The sequence below is a fragment of the Canis lupus genome, chromosome 21 (genome assembly GCF_048164855.1).
Source record: "Canis lupus baileyi chromosome 21, mCanLup2.hap1, whole genome shotgun sequence".
Classification (NCBI taxonomy): domain Eukaryota; kingdom Metazoa; phylum Chordata; class Mammalia; order Carnivora; family Canidae; genus Canis; species Canis lupus.
This window is the reverse complement of record NC_132858.1, coordinates 13588606-13605235: the sequence shown is the minus strand read 5'-3', so window position 1 is coordinate 13605235 and position 16630 is coordinate 13588606. Positions and strand designations below refer to the sequence as shown.

Sequence of the window (16630 nt, the reverse complement as noted above, 5' to 3'; positions counted from 1 at the left end):
TTTAAAGCCTATTTATATATTTATTTAAAAATTTTGTTTAAAGATTTTATTTATTTATTCATGAGAGACACAGAGAGAGAGGCAGAGACACAGGCAGAGGGAGAAGCAGGCTCCTTGTGGGGAGCCCAGTTCAAGACTTGATCCCAGGACCCCGGGATCATGCCCTGAACCAAAGGCAGACGCTCAACCACTGAGCCACCCAGGCATCCCTAAAACCCATTTAAGCATGGGGCTCCTGGATTGTTCAGTAAGTTGAACAGCTGACTTTTGATTGGCTCAGGTCATTCATGATCTCAGTCCTGCATCAGGTTCCGTGCTCAGCTGGGAGTCTGCTTGAGACTCTCTCTCCCTGGGCTCCCCTGCCCCCACTCGTATTCTCTCTCATTCTTTCTCTCTCTCTCTCTCTCTCCCCCAAATAAATAAATAAATCTTTTTTTAAAAAAAACATTTAAGGGGCACTTAGGTGGCTCAGTCGATTAAGTTTCTGCCTTCGACTCAGGTCATGATCCCAGGACTCTGGGATTGAGCCCAGCATTGGGCTCTCTGCTTAGTGGGGAGGCTGCTTCTCCCTCTGCCTCTGTCTGCTGCTCCTCCTCTCTCTCTCTCTCTCTCTCTGTCAAATAAATAAATAAAATCTTTTAAGAAAAGAAAGAAAGAAAGAAAGAAAGAAAGAAAGAAAGAAAGAAAGAAAGACCATTTAAATATGATGTAGCATCTTGAAGACAGTGACTCACAATGATTTCTCTATATTTCCTAGTCTATGCTTCTGATGTCTCCCATCAAGTACAATCAGATATCTAAAAGTTCCACTCATAGCCCTTTCCCCCTGTCCTTCTTAGGACTTTCCTTTTCTTTTTCTTTTTTTATTTAAGAGAGGGAGAGAGAGAGAGAGAGAATCTTAAGCAGGCTCCACACCCTGCCCAGAGACTTACTTGGAGCTCGATCTCACAACCCCAAGATCATGACCTAGCCTAAAAATCAGGAGTCAGATACTGAACCAACTGAGCCCCCCAGGCCCCCCCCCCAGGACTTTCTCTCTTACCTGGAGGAAGGCAAGATCTTTATCAAATACAAGTAGCCCTCACATTCTGTTTTCTCTGCCCCACAGATGCTCTGAAAAGGATGCCCAGCTGGGCCTCTGTGCACATTCCAATGAGGCTGTACCTGCTGCTCCAGGTGAGCCCTGAGTGCCCAACTATTTTGGAAAAGGATGTAAGGGATCCAAGTCTCCACTGATAGCTTCCAGAACCTCCATGGGGATGCTCTGGGGTTGTTGAACCCATGTCTCAGAGTAAATAAATAGAAAAACTAATATTAGCTAGCTACCATTTATGGAGTGCTTTCCATATGCCAGCCATTTTGCTAAGCTGTATGTATGTGTCTGCACATATACATGTGTGCATATATATGTATGTAAATGCTCATGTTTCACTGCCACCAGGCTATGAGCATTTTATTATTTACATTTAACTGATGAGAAAACATAGGGTTCAAGTTAAGTGTCTTGCCATAAGTCACATTGGCCAGTAAGTAGTGGAATTGGCATTAGAGCTGGCAGGCTGTTAGGTTTTGTCTCAGCCCTCTACCCTGTAGCCTTTTCCCTGGCTGTCCTCAGATGGTGTGGCATCCAACCCCTACTAAAGGAGCCCTCTGTCTTCCATCCCTCACACCAACTGGAGGATTGTCATTGGTCCCCACCTAGCATCTCTGTTCCTCCTAGGGGAAGGACTTCATGTCAGCTACGTCATTGGTGGACTCCTCAGTATTCTGCTGATTTTGGTGGTGATCGCAGCTTTGATGCTATACAGGTAACCTCAGCCTCATTGCGGGGGCCATGTGTCCATTGGTCCTCATTAACACGTCTGTGATCTCCCGAACTCCATGTCTTGCTGATCCAACCTCTGACCAGCCTCACGTCAAGATGGGTCTCTGGTCAGAGCCACAGAAAGGAAGGGTAGAACCTGAATCCTTATTCTTTTTCACCATTCACAACTCAAGCAGGTTCCACGTGTTATGACCAAGCAGCTGTTGGGACTTTGTAGACTGAGATGCCGAAGGCACAGAGGGTATTACCCAAGGTCAAACAGTAAGAGGCAAAGCGGGGACTGATGCTGGCACCTCTGCTTTTCCACTACTCTACCTCACCTCAAATGATGGAAGTTCGAAAGGCTTTTCTCTTCACATAATCATGGCCTTTATTACAATATTGTTTGATATGTCATTGCCCCATAGGGATCATCCCGGGAAGGTGGAGTATGTCATTTTCAATTTAGAATCCTCTTTTTGTGGCCCTCTATTTATTTTCCCCAAATGCTTTAAACACAGCTTGCAGCAGAAATACCAGGATTTTGCTATGCTGCTGTGGTTCCTGCTAAGGACAACAATGCTAATAATAATAGTAACAGTTACTAGTCAGTGACTATGTATCAATGCCACAACAATGTTGTAGTACAGGTATTGTTATTCCTCACTTTACAGATGAGTATCTGAGGCTCATAGAGTTTAGATTATGTCCACCAAGATCCCAGCTAGTAAATAATAGATGTGGGATTGATGCAGATCTGGCTTGACTCAGTCTATTAGCTAGCTATTGCTGTATAGTAAATTATTCCAAAACTCAACAACTTAAAATGACAGCCATTTTATTATCTCACAGTTTTTGTGGGTCAGAAATCTGGATTCAGCTTAGCTGTGTGCCTCTGCCTCAAGGTTCTCTTACAGGCTGCAGTTCAGGTATCAGCTAGGGTTGTGGTCTTTTCTCAAGGCTTGACTGGGGAGGGATTCCCCACTTATGTAGCTGTTGGCAGGATTCCGTTCCTCATAGGCTGTTGGACTAAGGGTCTCAGTTCCTTGCTGGCTGTTGGCTAGAGGTCTTCCTCCCTTATCTGCCTTGAGGGGCCTTCCCAAAGGACAACCGACAACAAGGTAGCTTGCTTCCTTCGGAGGAAGCATAAGAGAGAATTAGGGAAGAAAGGCAACCAAGGATGGAAGCCCCAGATTTCTTTGGAACCTAATCTAGCATCCATCAGTTTTGTATATTCTGTTTCTGTCAGAAGTGAGTCGCCCGGGGTTGGTGGAGTGTGTGACTTTTGATTTGGGATTGTGGATTCGAGCCCCACACTGGGTGTAGAGACTTAAAAATTAAAAATAAATTAAAAATAAAATAGAAAGAAGTGAGTTACCAAATGTAGCCCACACTTAAGGGACAAGGATTCAGAAGGTGTGAGGACCAGGAGGCAGGGGTCACTGGGGCCATCTTAGAAGCTGCCTGCTACATTCGGGGTGCAACTTCCCCAGATACCACCGCCATAAAGATCTGAACTAATTTCTCATCACTTTTCCTCCTAAAGACACAAAAAATCCAAGTTAACTGATCCTGGAATGGGGAACCTGACCTACAGCAACCCCTCCTACCGAACTTCCACTCAGGAAGTGAAAATTGAAGCAATCCCCAAACCAGCCATGTACAATCAACTGTGCTATAAGAAAGAGGTAAAAATTACAATTTACATTTAAGGTGGGGTTTTTTTGTGTTTTGGTTTTTGTTTTTAGGGGGAGGGGGGGAAGGATATGTTCCAGTTGCCTGAATGGATCCGAGAGGGATACTGGTAGTCCCATCTACCATTTTGGCAGTTATAGTGAACAGAAGAACTAAATCTGATTTGGGTTTCTGGAGAGATCTAGATTCTCTGAGGGACCAGCTTGAGGGACCTTAGTGAGAGCAAGGTTAGTAAGCAGATTCCAGGAGGTCTAGGTCTGAAAGCATGTGAGTATGCACCTCCCTGCCAGGAGATAACTTCCCAGGCTCATAGGTTTTCCCTCTCGTAGTCATCATTCCCCTGCAGGCTGCACCCCTTTGAGATGCCCTAGACTCCTAGACAATACCCCAAAAACCCACGAGCTCCTGGACTGTCCCTTTTCTAACCTCTGATCCAAGCTATTGGCATCTATGGCTGGGAATGGCTGGGTTTTTTGCTATTCTTTCTCTTATCACAGAGTCTTAAGAGATTTCTCTAGAATTCTAAAGATTTACATGCTTTTGCTCTCTTAACTCCTTTGTTGCTTCAGTGAAAAATTATATGCTGAATGTTTAGGCCTGAAAAATAGTCCCAGTTCCACAAGGGATCAGTACCCTGCAATTTCAGATTTTCCTAGTCTAATATGATCCCTGCTTTTTCCAAAATCCTGTAACCCTTCATCAGGAGTTATATCCCTTATGAAACCTAATTGGTCTACTCTCTTGGCCTATCTAGCACAGTCAACACTTGCCCTCACATATACAGGGCTCCTATGCACAATGAGTACGTTTTATGTAATAATCACATGCTTTCTGGATCCATGAATTTCCATATAAAAAAAGCTTCTACTGTAAGCCAAAACACAACCTGCAGGGATAGTTTGCAGTTTGAGGGTTGGTAGACCCCTCCTCGATTAGTATCTTTGAGAGACTCCTGAGTCTTCGATTCCTAGAGTGTTTGATGCCCCAGAGAAGAACTGTCATAAGGGTCATGGGTTATAACTGAAAAGTGTGTGACCTCTTTCTTCTGTTGTATGCTTTTCCTCAGCAGCTCTTTCACCCCTCAGACAGTCTTTCACCCTTTCTCTTCTGATTTCCTCTTGATTTCAGGTACCTGTTGTGGTGTGTTTGTAGAGGAAAAGGGTGCGCCCCCCCCCCCCAAACTGCCAGTGCCATTACTCCCACCTCTTCCTAATTCCTAACCTACTCAGCAGTGTGTCTCTGCAATGAAGACACTGCATGTCTCCATCTAATCTTAAGCTAATTTCAGCTCTCGGAGGGTGTGCTGGGTGAATTGGTGTGGGTCTGCAGGCATGCACCTGTGTGCTTGTGTGCTATGTCTGTCTCTGCTCTGGAGGGAGCTGTCACTCTTAGAGTACAGTCATCAGAATATATGGTTTAATGTAGGGGCTTAGTAAAGGTGCTTAGCCAGGCTAGTCAATAGAATATACAACTCTTGATCTCAGAGTTATGAGTTCGAGCCCCACATTGGATATAGAGATCACTCAAAAATAAAATCTTTAAAAAAAAATGTAGGGGCTCAGTTAAATATCCAAGGAGTTGAATTGCTACTAAAATAGAGGAGCACTTCAGAGCTCTTGGCAGGAACACCATCCCAGGACAGAACCTAAGCCATGCCCATTTTTTCCCTGGTACTGGTAGGCATGTTGGTTGGTATCCCTCAGAAACCAGGAGTAAGCCTACCCTTTGAGAAACCCATAAAAGGAGAAGCTTGACTAGAACTGTCACTGTCCTTAGAACAATCCCAGGTCACTTGGGAATGGCCTCAAGGCTTGTGGGAGCAGAGCCAGGGTAACCCCCCAAAAAACACTATAGGTTATGGGACCCCAATGGATTGACTGACACTCAGAACCCAAATAAGATTTTCTAGATTCCTTCTGTCTTACTTCCCAAAAATTTTCTCCTAAACAAAATTAGAAAGAAGAGAAGTAAGAATAAAAGATCACAGAAGTAGTTTAAAATTCTGAATAAGTACACATTGAATTGCCTTTATCAGTTACCTTTGATCACGTACATCAGCATGATGTCCCATTAATAAACCATAATAACAATGTAACAATTGCTTACATGATTTCGTGTTTCTTATGTGTCAAGCACCTACTAACTGTGTTCCATGTGTCGCCTCATTGATCCCTCACAGCACTTGGTTATGAGGTGGATACTGTTATTCTCCCTACACTACAGATGTGGAGACTGACCTTAGAGATGCTAAGTAATTTGCCCAAGGTGACCTAGCCAGTGAGTGGATGATGCAGGACTGGAAGCCATGGTTCTCCCTCCTCCCTGTCTGAGGATGGTAATAATCATCCTAGCTGCTACTCTCCTTTTAGGCTGACTCATCTGTTTGCTCTGACCACGTCTCCCCATTCATTTGTGGGATCTTTGTACTCCTCACACCTCCTCTCACCCCATCCACTTCCTTTTTCAGTTCACCATGAGATCCTTTATAGAGAGCCAACCGACTGACCGTGTCTCCCCACTCTCCACCCTAGGGCGGGCCTGACCATAACTACACCAAGGAGAAGATCAAGATCGTAGAGGGAATCTGCCTTCTGTCTGGGGATGATGCTGAGTGGGATGACCTCAAGCAACTGCGCAGCTCACGGGGGGGCCTTCTGCGGGATCATGTATGCATGAAGACAGACACAGTGTCTATCCAGGCCAGCTCGGGCTCCCTGGATGATACGGAGACGGAGCAGCTGTTGCAGGAAGAGCAGTCTGAGTGTAGCAGCGTCCATACCGCAGCTACTCCAGAAAGACGGGGCTCTCTGCCAGACACAGGCTGGAAACATGAACGCAAGCTCTCCTCAGAGAGCCAGGTCTAAATGCCCATGTTCTCTTCCCTCCCTGCCTGTTCCTTCTCCTTTATGGACTTCCAGTCCTTGTGCTCACTTATACAACAGGCCCCCCAACCTATGTGCTCGTCCTTCTCCCTCCCCCAAAAAAACTGCTCCTGAGACCTCCACGGGAGCTGTTTCCACCTGAGTCCATAACTACCTGTGCACAAGAAGTGATGGTGCATCCTGAAAACGTAGACCTGGATTTTACCACGAACCTCACCTCTTGCACTCCATCCTGAGCCTCTGAAACTAGGCTTGGTAATGATTCCTCATCAGTACAGAGCTCCACCTCCCCTTTCCCTGGTACCCTGCCCCACGAGAACTGATGATCCCCAAGACTTCACTCTCCCCCATCAGAGCTGGCCTGGCCGCTTCTCTGAGAGAACTTGCCCATCAAGGGGCTGGGGCAGGGGTCAGGGGTAGAGAGAGCGATGAAGGATAGAGGCTGAGAAAGGAAGGAGAAGTAAGCCCAGCTGGTATGGGCGTCTCAGAAGCCTCCAGCCTCAAGTGCATTGGTAATATGAGAAAGCTTTTAAGGGTTGTTGGGCTGCATGTCCTGTCCATTGCTGGCAATGGATATTATTCTTGCCTAAGAGCTACTGTTTTTTTTTTTTCAGCTGCCAGTATTGGTGAGATCTGGGTGTGGCTCAAGCTGTTCTTCCTCCTACTAGAGTATCTAGAAGCTTTTCTACCTTCCGATGACAGAGCCCTTATCGCATGGCAGCTGGCTAATATGAATTCCCCCGTGGGTGCCACCACTGGCCAGTACCCTTATGTCTTTGATTCTAAGTATAACCAGGTTGTGAACAGGGGCCTGAGGAATGTGGGGCCCCAAGCGCTGAGCCCCTACAGGGTCTAACCAGCGCCACTTAGACCAAAAGAAGCACATCACCTGAACCTTAACGTTCTGCCCCTCTCTCCCCGCTCATTGTCGGGGATTCTAAGCATAGAGGTCCTGAAACAACTTTTCAAAGAAGGGCCAGAAGTTTTCATAAATAGTCAGGAAGAGAGATTGGGTTGTAGATTTGGGGTGCACAGGGCCTCAAGGGAAGTGTCCATGAGGTTGAACCTCCTGTGTTCTCTCTCAAGTGCTCAGGGATCTAAGTTAAGGGACAGAGAACCTGTGGCTCTAGGGGTGGTGATCTTCCCATTCCAACCCTCTTCCCAGCTAAGTGACTGACTTTCCAGGCTGTGATGCCATTACTTGGTTCATGCTCGTTCACAGAAAGAGCATGTCTCATGCTAGTATCAGGGGAGTGGAGGCTTTTTTTTTCTGCCCTAAACCTTCTATATAGCCCCTTCCTTTATCCCCCCCCCCCCCCCACACACACACACACTGCCTAGTTTGCTTTTTCTGACGTAGGCTTGGGGTGGTGAGGAGGACCACATTAAGACGCAAAGTAGGGAGAAGGAATAGAAAGGTAGGACCATTCATGAAGCCCTCTCAGCCTAGGGCAGATCCAGACCCTTCTCCCCAGGAATTAGAAGCAGCAAGGGGGAAGACAATGGGCTGAGAATAGAGGCAGGGGCTTCTGGGGGAAGTTTCCTGACTTGAAAACTTTCCTGTGGTTGTCAGTATTGAGAAATCCACTGCCACACATGTCAGTGAAAACAAAAGCAAAGCTTTTCTGGTCAGTTCTAAGGCTGCTAGAGACAGGTGCCAAGCCCTTAGCCCTGCTGGTAGTAGCTAACCCAGGTCTGCACCCACACAGGACAGCCTGGCCAGGCCAGCAAGTCTTTTCCAGTACACACAATGGGAGAGGCGAGGTGCCATTTAGGGGAAGAAAGGGAGACATTTCACACTTAACGGGGCAGTAAAAAAAGGAGCACTTTGGGTCCTCAGACTCAGGTTGAGGATGGGGAGAAAATAGAAAAGTGGCATTTTCTTGATTGGAAAGGGGGAAGGATCTTATTGCACTTGGGCTGTTCAGAATGTAGAAAAGACATATTTGAAGAAATATCTATTTGAGCACTGATTCACTATGTAAAAAAGCAAAACCTCTCTGTCCTAAACTAATGGAAGTGATTCTCCCGCGCTCATGTGTAATGGTTTTAACGTTACTCACTGGAGACATTGGACTTTCTGGAGTTATTTAACCACTATGTTCAGTATTTTAGGACTTTATGATAATTTAATATAAATTTAGCTTTTCTTAATCACCGTGCCTGGCTTGGAGTCATGACTAATAACTGCACCTGCTCTGTCCGGCAGACCCATGCTTTTGAAAACCTTCTTGAGACACATCACCTCTGTGTCCTTCGGGGATGTGAGGATGATGAAGAGCAATAAAAGGTGTGAGGTTCAGCTCATCTTGAGAAGACCGGTCAAGACCAGAGTTCATTGGCTTGTGAAATCCTTATTTCCTCTAGAACAGGGATATCAGATAGGTTTCATCTCAAGGGCCAACTCCGGTTGGTTGGTAGTGGCTGCCTGAGGTCCTGTTGAGACTCAATGGGGAAAGTGTCAAGATTGTTAGTGACATCTCCTTCAGGCACTGGAAGAAAGTGTCATGGCATATATACCTACATCTTTTATCTCTGTTCTAGGTTTATAAGGACCTCATTGTCACAGAACTTGACTTTGCCTTGCCATGATAATCACTGGCAAGACTGTCTGATATAGCAGGAAAAGTACTAGGGACAAGGAGGGTTCATCACAGGCCCCAATCTGCTCCTAGCTATTTTTGATCTTAGGGTTTACAGTGATTCTGACAACAGATCTAATCAATATTATGATTCCTTTTGTTTGTTTTCCTTTTATTTTAAAAAAGCTGCCTTCTGATACTTTATATACTACATCTCAAGGCTAGGACAGTGAGTTGGGGATCCCTTCTCAGGTTCTCTGGATGTAACACCTCTCAATGATGATTGGGAATCATGGAAATCTCAGTGCCAGATGGAGAATACTATGTCAAAGATCAGTAGCTGATTTTCTAAACCACAAGCCTTTTATAGAATAATGCTTCCATGAATTCCCTCATCTCTTGCTGGGGGCCAAGTCCTGCTCCATGCCTGAGCACAGATCTTAGAATCTAGCAACAGCCTCCATGCCCACCCTATGCCCCCAACCTCCAAAAAAAGAAAGGAAAAGCAAGAAAGACTGAAGCCTCTTGTATTTAAATAACAGGAAAGCTGAGGGTAATTTATAGTGTATAATTCTTCCAATTTTGGTGGGAAATATGTGTGCTAGAACAGGAACAAATGGAATAGCTCAAGGACAACCATCCCCTTACTCCACCATTCTTTTTTGAAAAAACTCACACCAGAGACAAAAAAGGACATTTGAAGCAATGAAATCCAGACTAAAGCATAAGCCTATATACCTATAGAAAGTACCCCCTCCCAAAGGCTCAAGGTTACTGGCCACCCCATGAACAATGACTACCAAAGTTGCAAACTCAGGAATAACTTTTCAAATGAGAAGAAAAAATGAATATATTAAGCACACACCATTTGCTCTAAAGACTGGGAAATGTTTCTGGGAGAACAGTTTGGTGAATGTATTTTGACACCTTGTGACCACAGGAGCCAGTATAATCAGGTATTCAACACTGCCTGAACCATAAAGGTCTTGCTAACCTGCAACTGTCCTGCCACGTTAGCAGGAAATGGGAGAGGAAAAGGAGGCTGGGCCTGATGGCCCAGGTGTTGATAAGAATCTGGAGTGGAGCCGATGGGACTTAAGCAAAAGTGTCAAGGATTTAGCACCCTGTTTTCAGGTTATGAGCTGGCTTATACTTCCCTGATTAGTAAAATGAAAAGGTTAAGGCAAATGATTGCTAAGGTAATTTCTAGCCTGAAACTTGTTTTTATGTTCCTTCCAAGAAATCCTGGGGATAAAACAAGAGTCAAGAATTCCTTGTCTGGTTCTCTGTATATAAAACCTGAAACCGATGAGTAGGGAGATGGTTGGTCAAATTCTAACAAACTGGACATATTTTTACAAGCAATTACATTCAAAATGTAGTCCCTGTCCTTCTTTCTAAATTGCATGAACAAATAAGGGAACCTAAGGTAAAAAAAAACGTCTCTGTGGCCCATAGAGAGGTCTCCAAGGCATGAATTGAAGCTTTCACCAAACTTAGACCTACAGAAAACAAAGTGCTGCAGAGGAACTTAGAAAAAGCATCTATGAGAGTTGAGGGTACACAAGATTCTAAGTGTAATGCACTGAACTTCAAGAACATAAACTTCAGTTATTTCTACTTATGGACATAATGAAAAATGTCGTTGAACCCTTTTTATAGCTAAGAAATTGTATTCTTTTCTTCATATGTGAAGGTGACTCAACTGATCCATTTAATAGGATGTGTATCTGGGGATGTTTCAGGCTGCCTTTGTTTTGTAACATTCCCTCACTCGCCCATTTATTTTCTCTCTAGATCATTCTCCCATTAAGCAGCTGGCAGAGGCTAAGCAGAGCTCCACATAGGGAACAGAGTTTTATTTCCAGTCAAGGTTCCAACTCACAATTTTGGACTCCTTGACATGGTGTTAAAACAGATCCAGACAGCCTAATTAGGGGTCTGAGTTTAAACCCAAGGCTAGAGTTAGCCCCAAGCTACGCAATCTGCCTATTTCGTTTTACAAGACACAAAGAGCCAAGAACTCTCACTTATCTTCTTCTCAGTGGTTTTCCCTCCCTCCTGCCCCTAAAAGCCTGTTGACAGCCTGCTAATGAGGCCCCTATCTCTCCCTCTGCCTCCTTCCTCTTTGGTGGAGCTGATGCTTCTGTGGTCAGAGTTCTTGAACAGCCTGCATTTGGGGGGCTGTGGGAGAATGGATTATGAGAAAAGGGTTATTCATTCTTTCAATCACCTATTAAATGCAACCAATACAATATGGAAGAAGCTGGGAGGCCAGTAAAGGCACAAAAACCCACAGCCATTTGAGGCCTGTGTTAATGTCACCACTGCTTTCTCCAGGGAATAATGCATGAGGTACCTGGACCGAGTGTTGAGAGGAAGCTAATCACTGAAGCTGCTCCTCTTAGACTGGAAATATGGATCCATGTCCCATTGCAGAGCTTTCTCTCCCAGAATGCCATTTGTGATTATGATGGAATGAGCACTGTCCCCACCCTAGCATGCTTTTCAGAAATGCTCAGCACAATTATTCAGCAAACACAATGTTTGACATTTGTTTACTGCTTCCACTTGCAATAATAGTGTGTTCACCTTGATCTCTAATGCATAGAAGGGTTTCATTGTCCCATTAATACTTTCCTTATGTAGAACTACTGAAAGGTCCTTGGATTAAAGTAAGCACATGTCACTCTGATAATACATAGATAAAAGCTATTTGGTGATAATCATGGACTGCAAAAGATGACTGGCCGAACATTTATTGAACACTTATTATGGATCAAGGTATTATGTTAGGTTTCTACAAGGCCCTACAGGATCTGCCACTCCTTGCCCTCCATTATCTATCGGACCTCATCTCCTACTATCCTCCTACTGCCAACTACTCTGCTTCAGCTATACTGGCCTCCCTGTTTCTCTAACCTGAGAGGCATGCTCCCAATTTAGAGTCTCTGCATAGCGGGTCCCCCTGGCTGGCACTTCCTGTAGATAAACTCATGGCTAACTCCTTCACCTAGTATTTGCTTAAAGGTAAACTTCTTAATGAAACCTACTCTGATCATCCTTTATAAAATTAATGTCTAACTCTACTTCCAATCCCTTTTACTGAGTTTTTTCTTTTCACATTGCACACATTGTCTAATTACAAACTATATAATTTATTTATGTGTTGATTGTCTATGCTTTTTTCAGTATAATGTGAGTGCCATAAGAGAGGGATTTGTGTGTGTGTGTGTGTGTGTGTGTGTGTTGCACTGGTTATCCCAAGTGCCTAGAACAGTCCCTGCACATATTAGGTGCTCAATAAATATTTGTTGAATGAATGAATAAAAGAATGAAATCAGACATCTAATGCCCACCTTCTAGTAGGGCTACATAAACCATATAAGACAAAAAGGGATTTGCCATTTTGTTCTAAAGCTCTCCAGGATCCAGACTCCATACATCCTTTATAGAGCAAATTCCAGTTTACCATCACACTCTCCTTATAAATGTAATCTTCAATTTATTTTCCATAATATTTAAATAAAATAAACATGCCAATGACCAATGACTGAAGAAGACTATTTCTGTATGTACCTAACCCATTTCTCAAAGGTTACGCTGACCTTTTTGCTCTGCTTGGTTCTTTTCTCCTTCCCCTAACCTATGGATCTGTCCTCATGCCCCACCTTTTCACTCTCCACTCTCCCACTTTGTGGTCTCATCCACTGCTACAATTTCATCTTTTCTACTCTCTGGAGGTGCTTCCTAAGCCTGTATCACTTGAGTCCTAATCTTTTCTCACAGTCCTCATCCTGTGTTTCCTAGATCTACTTAGAAATTATGCTTCAATGTCTCATTGGTACCTAAAAGTAAACAGGTCTAAGACTAAATTCCTTGCCTTCCTCTTGAGACTGGCTTCTCCTGACTTTCTACTTCCATTTGATCAATCACTGCCTAGGCTCAAATCCTAGCATGCTCTTTGACTCATCTCCCTAAATGGGCCCCACCCTCACCTTTGTACCAAGTTGGTTGCTAAATCCTTCACCCTTTCTTGAATCTGTTCTCAGCATTTCCACTGCTATCACCTCCTATCAGACTCCTAATGGGGCTTCCAACTGTAACCCATTTTAGACAATCAAGCTAATTAGTTTTCCTAAAGTGCAATTCTGATTTTGTCACTCTCTGGCTCAGAAACCTTTCATAGCTTCCTATCACCTATTTAAAGTACAAATTCCTTACCTTAGTATTCAAGACCCTCCTAGAATCTGCCTTTCTCTGTCAGTTTTGTATCCTACTACTTCCCAACATGAACCCCTTTTAAAAATCAAACTCACATGTTCAATTCCCTACATATAATTGTACTTTGTTTCTGTGCCCTTACTCTTACTTTTCCCACTGCTAGATATTCTCCCTGCTACATATATATATATATATATATATATATATATATATTTAAATTAACATGTCAAAGGCAAAAAAATTCATTTCCCTATCTACTCTCCTTGCTAAATAATTTCTTGAAATTCCAGCAATGTTCTAACCATTTTCAGGCATGCACACAAAATACATATGCATTTATAACCATATACAATAAAATCATTCCATATATGCTTTTCTGCAACTTGCCTTTTTTCAATTAAATAAAATTTGTGCATTTTTCTACACCAGCACGTACAGAATAAACAGATTCTTTTTAACAGTTACATAGTGTTCTATTGAGTGGATATACTGTAATTTATGTAACAAGTTCTCTATGAATGGACATTGTAATTTCTAGGGTTTGGGTTTTTTTGTTTGTGGGGTGTTTTTTCTCCCATATCTTAAGAATTGCTGAGTGAATATCTTTCGACATTTTTCTTTGCATACGTGCATAGATCTGTAGGACAGGTTCTTAACAGTGGCATTATTGGGCTAGAGATTATCACATTTTACTTCTTTTTTTTTTTAAGATTTTATTTTTATGTAATCTCTACACCCAACCTGGGGCTGGAACATACAACCCTGAGATCAAGAGTTGCAAGTTCCATCTTCTGAGTCTACCAGGCGCCAGCACCACCACCCTTTCTTAAAGATTTTATTTTTAGAGCTAAACAAGACTTTCAGAAATCACATTAACCAAGCCTATCATTTCTAAGAGAAACAGGAATATTAGTTAGGCTTTTGCAGAACACTTACTGTTCAAAGGCCTTTCCTAGACAGCCAATTGGTTATATTAAATCCTCACCCTAGGCTTGTAAGAGAAACATTGTCATCCTATTTTGAGGAAACTGAGCTACAAATAATTTACTGGGAAAGTGGTCTGCTTAGAGCGGGTCCAAGACCAGAATCCAGCATCCTGGCTCCATTCACTGCTCCTTCCACGATATCCCAGCTGCCTCTCGTTCCCCTCGCGTACTTAGCTACACAATCGGTATTTGGTGAATGAAATGACTTTTTAAAAAATTGCCAGGTGTTGACAGTAGCTCGAATGGCCAAAATTTAAAAAAAGCAAGCATGCTGATGGCCGGGGATGCACAGCTCTCCACACAGCTTTCGCTCTTCTCTCGGGGGGGGGGGGGTAGGGGGGTGCAGGGTCGTCGGCAGCTTTCGCTCCAGCGACCCCACATCCCCACCCCACCAGGCAGCGCCGGTTCCGAAGGAAACACGGCTGCGCGCGGCCCCTTTAAAGCTGCGGGCGGCGCGTGCCCACAGGCCTTTCAAACGGACCAATAAGCGGGCGATGGGCGGTCCGTCGGGAACCAATAAACGACGAGGACACTGCGGGGTGTGCGGCGGCCCAAGCGGTTTCAAACGGCTTAGAGCAGGCCCCTCGGTTCTGACCCGGCGGAGGTGAGTGGCCGGTGGGCCCGACCCACCCACCCAGGCCCTCGGGTCCGGGCGTCGCGCGCGCCGAGGGGTGTTGAGCCCCGGGCGGGGGAGCCTCCGCGGACGCGCCCCTCCCTCGCCGCACGAACCCGGCGGATCTGAGGCGGCGAAGCGGGGCGGAGGCCGGCGGACCCGCGGCTGGGAGGGCGGGGGGCGTGGGCGCTCGCGTGCAGCCGAGGCCGGCATCCGGGGGACCCGAGCGCGCCGCGGCGGGGTGGCGGCGGCGGCGGCGGCGGCGGCGGCGGCGGCGGGGGAATGCGGGCGGTGCAGGGCCGCGCCTGGCGGCTGTGGGTGTTCCGGGGCTGGGGCGGGCGGGGGCCCTGCGAGCCGGCCCTGCTACGGTGCCCCTCGCGTAATTGTCAAATGAATGAATGAGTGAATAAGAACCCAGGAGGGCTGTCGCGGCGGTGAAGGGCCGGGTCGTCTCGGAGCGAGACAAGGACTGCGGTGCCGGGGCCTGCCCGCGCACCTGTGTCCCCGCCGGCCGGCTGCGGTTTTAACAATTCCGATCAGACCGCGCCGCCCTCGCGCCTGGCTTCCTCTCTCAGAAGGTGTCAGTAGTTCAGGTGTCTTTCCAGCTCTGGAGGTTTGGAGGACCTATACAATAGCCACCAGCGTAGGTTAGCTTAACTAAGCAGGCCCTGCTACTTTATGATTCGGTAAACTCGGTTTTTACTTTTTCAGCCCTTACCACTATTAGGCGGTTGAGTTAGCTACCTGCAGTCCTGGTAACTGTCGGGATTTAAACGCATCCCGTTCTGTTGCTGGGATAGAAAAATGCTGAAAGCGATGTTGCCCGAGTGGCTTACTGTGTGTTAGAAAACATATTCGTTTTGATGAATCCTAACAATGAGTGTTTCATTCAGCATCAATAGAGGGTAAAGTGGGTTGTTCTTTTTTTTTTTTTTTTTTGCAGAACTTGCCCCAAATTTTATGCTTGGCTCTAAATCTCACGGGGAACTAAGGCATCAGATCTTGGCCCAGAAATGCTGCCTGTCTTATTTTATGCATAATTATAGTAATTGAAAACTCATTTTTAGAGAGGTGAACTTCTGTCTCCATTTTCATCACCCTGAAAAGTCCTTCTTTGACCTAAAGAGCCGATATATTAAGCTAACAATCTTTGGAAATTTATTAAGTCTAAAAAAGATTTGGGCCTTTCATAAGTGACTGAACAGACTCTCATGTTGTTTTCATAAAATTTAATGATACAGAGGAGGTGAGATCAATTTATTTTGCCATAAATAATGGCATAAATTAAACTTAGTCAACTTGTGAGAAGAAAATTTTACACAAGTTTTCCAAGTCTGTTCACTGGAGAGCAGTCAGAGGTAAGCAGGGTATTCCATAACAATTCATATACCTTCTTTATTACTTTTAACGTTTTGATCATCAGCTTTGAATTATGAACAGTAGTGTGGCCTACAACTGACAGCTCAATTTTAGCAGCAGAGCTTTTTAATTGCAATAAATTTGAGTACCTTAATATTACGAACAGTGTTCTAGATTTCGAAGAGGCAATTAGAAATAATAAATACATCTCTAACGAGGCCTTAGGATATTGTTTAAAATCTTGATGTGGAATGAAAACTTTATTTTGAAGTAAAGCCAGGCTCTCTTATGCTCCTTTGACTTAATGGAGTCTCATTCATCTCATTCATTGATTCATTCAACACATACTGAGATTGATGCCTACTGTGTGTTAAACACTGTTCTGGATTCTGGGAATACACCAGTGAACCAGAAAAAGACAAAGCTTCTGACCTAAGGGAGTTTGACAGTTTTATCTCTCAAACAATTTGCTGTAGCAAATTGTA

At 44.7% G+C, this 16630-nt stretch overlaps 2 protein-coding genes and 1 long non-coding RNA gene across 8 annotated transcripts in view; 2 read left to right on the top strand and 1 right to left on the bottom strand.

The window, feature by feature from the left end:
• LRP4 (LDL receptor related protein 4) overlaps nucleotides 1–8538 on the top strand; it is a 52175-nt gene extending 43637 nt beyond the window's left edge. Inside the window, exons 35-39 of one of the 2 annotated variants that reach the window (XR_012013880.1) lie at nucleotides 1109–1176; nucleotides 1721–1808; nucleotides 3351–3492; nucleotides 6031–6636; nucleotides 6996–8538. Coding sequence is in view for 1 of the 2 variants with exons in the window: in XM_072790607.1 (XP_072646708.1) it covers nucleotides 1109–1176; nucleotides 1721–1808; nucleotides 3351–3492; nucleotides 6031–6363 (631 nt within the window). In the remaining variant the exon portion in view is untranslated. Of the gene's footprint in view, nucleotides 1–1108; nucleotides 1177–1720; nucleotides 1809–3350; nucleotides 3493–6030 lie in introns of both variants that reach the window. The other variant, XM_072790607.1, reaches the window with a different exon arrangement.
• Nucleotides 2598–14726, bottom strand: LOC140612707 (uncharacterized). 2 transcript variants are annotated; one of them, XR_012013882.1, is made up of 3 exons: nucleotides 14124–14596; nucleotides 8575–8826; nucleotides 2598–2937 (listed from the first exon to the last, which is right to left on the bottom strand). It is a non-coding gene; the product is annotated as an uncharacterized lncRNA (long non-coding RNA). The 2 variants fall into 2 exon arrangements; XR_012013881.1 differs by lacking the exon at nucleotides 2598–2937 and having other exon boundaries at nucleotides 7692–8826; nucleotides 14124–14726.
• The window catches only part of CKAP5 (cytoskeleton associated protein 5), a 106840-nt gene continuing 104864 nt past the window's right edge, over nucleotides 14655–16630 (top strand). For all 4 annotated transcript variants that reach the window (XM_072790606.1, XM_072790605.1, XM_072790604.1 and 1 more), the window contains exon 1: nucleotides 14655–14777. The gene's annotated coding sequence lies outside the window, so the exon portion shown is untranslated. The remainder of the gene's footprint in view (nucleotides 14778–16630) is intronic.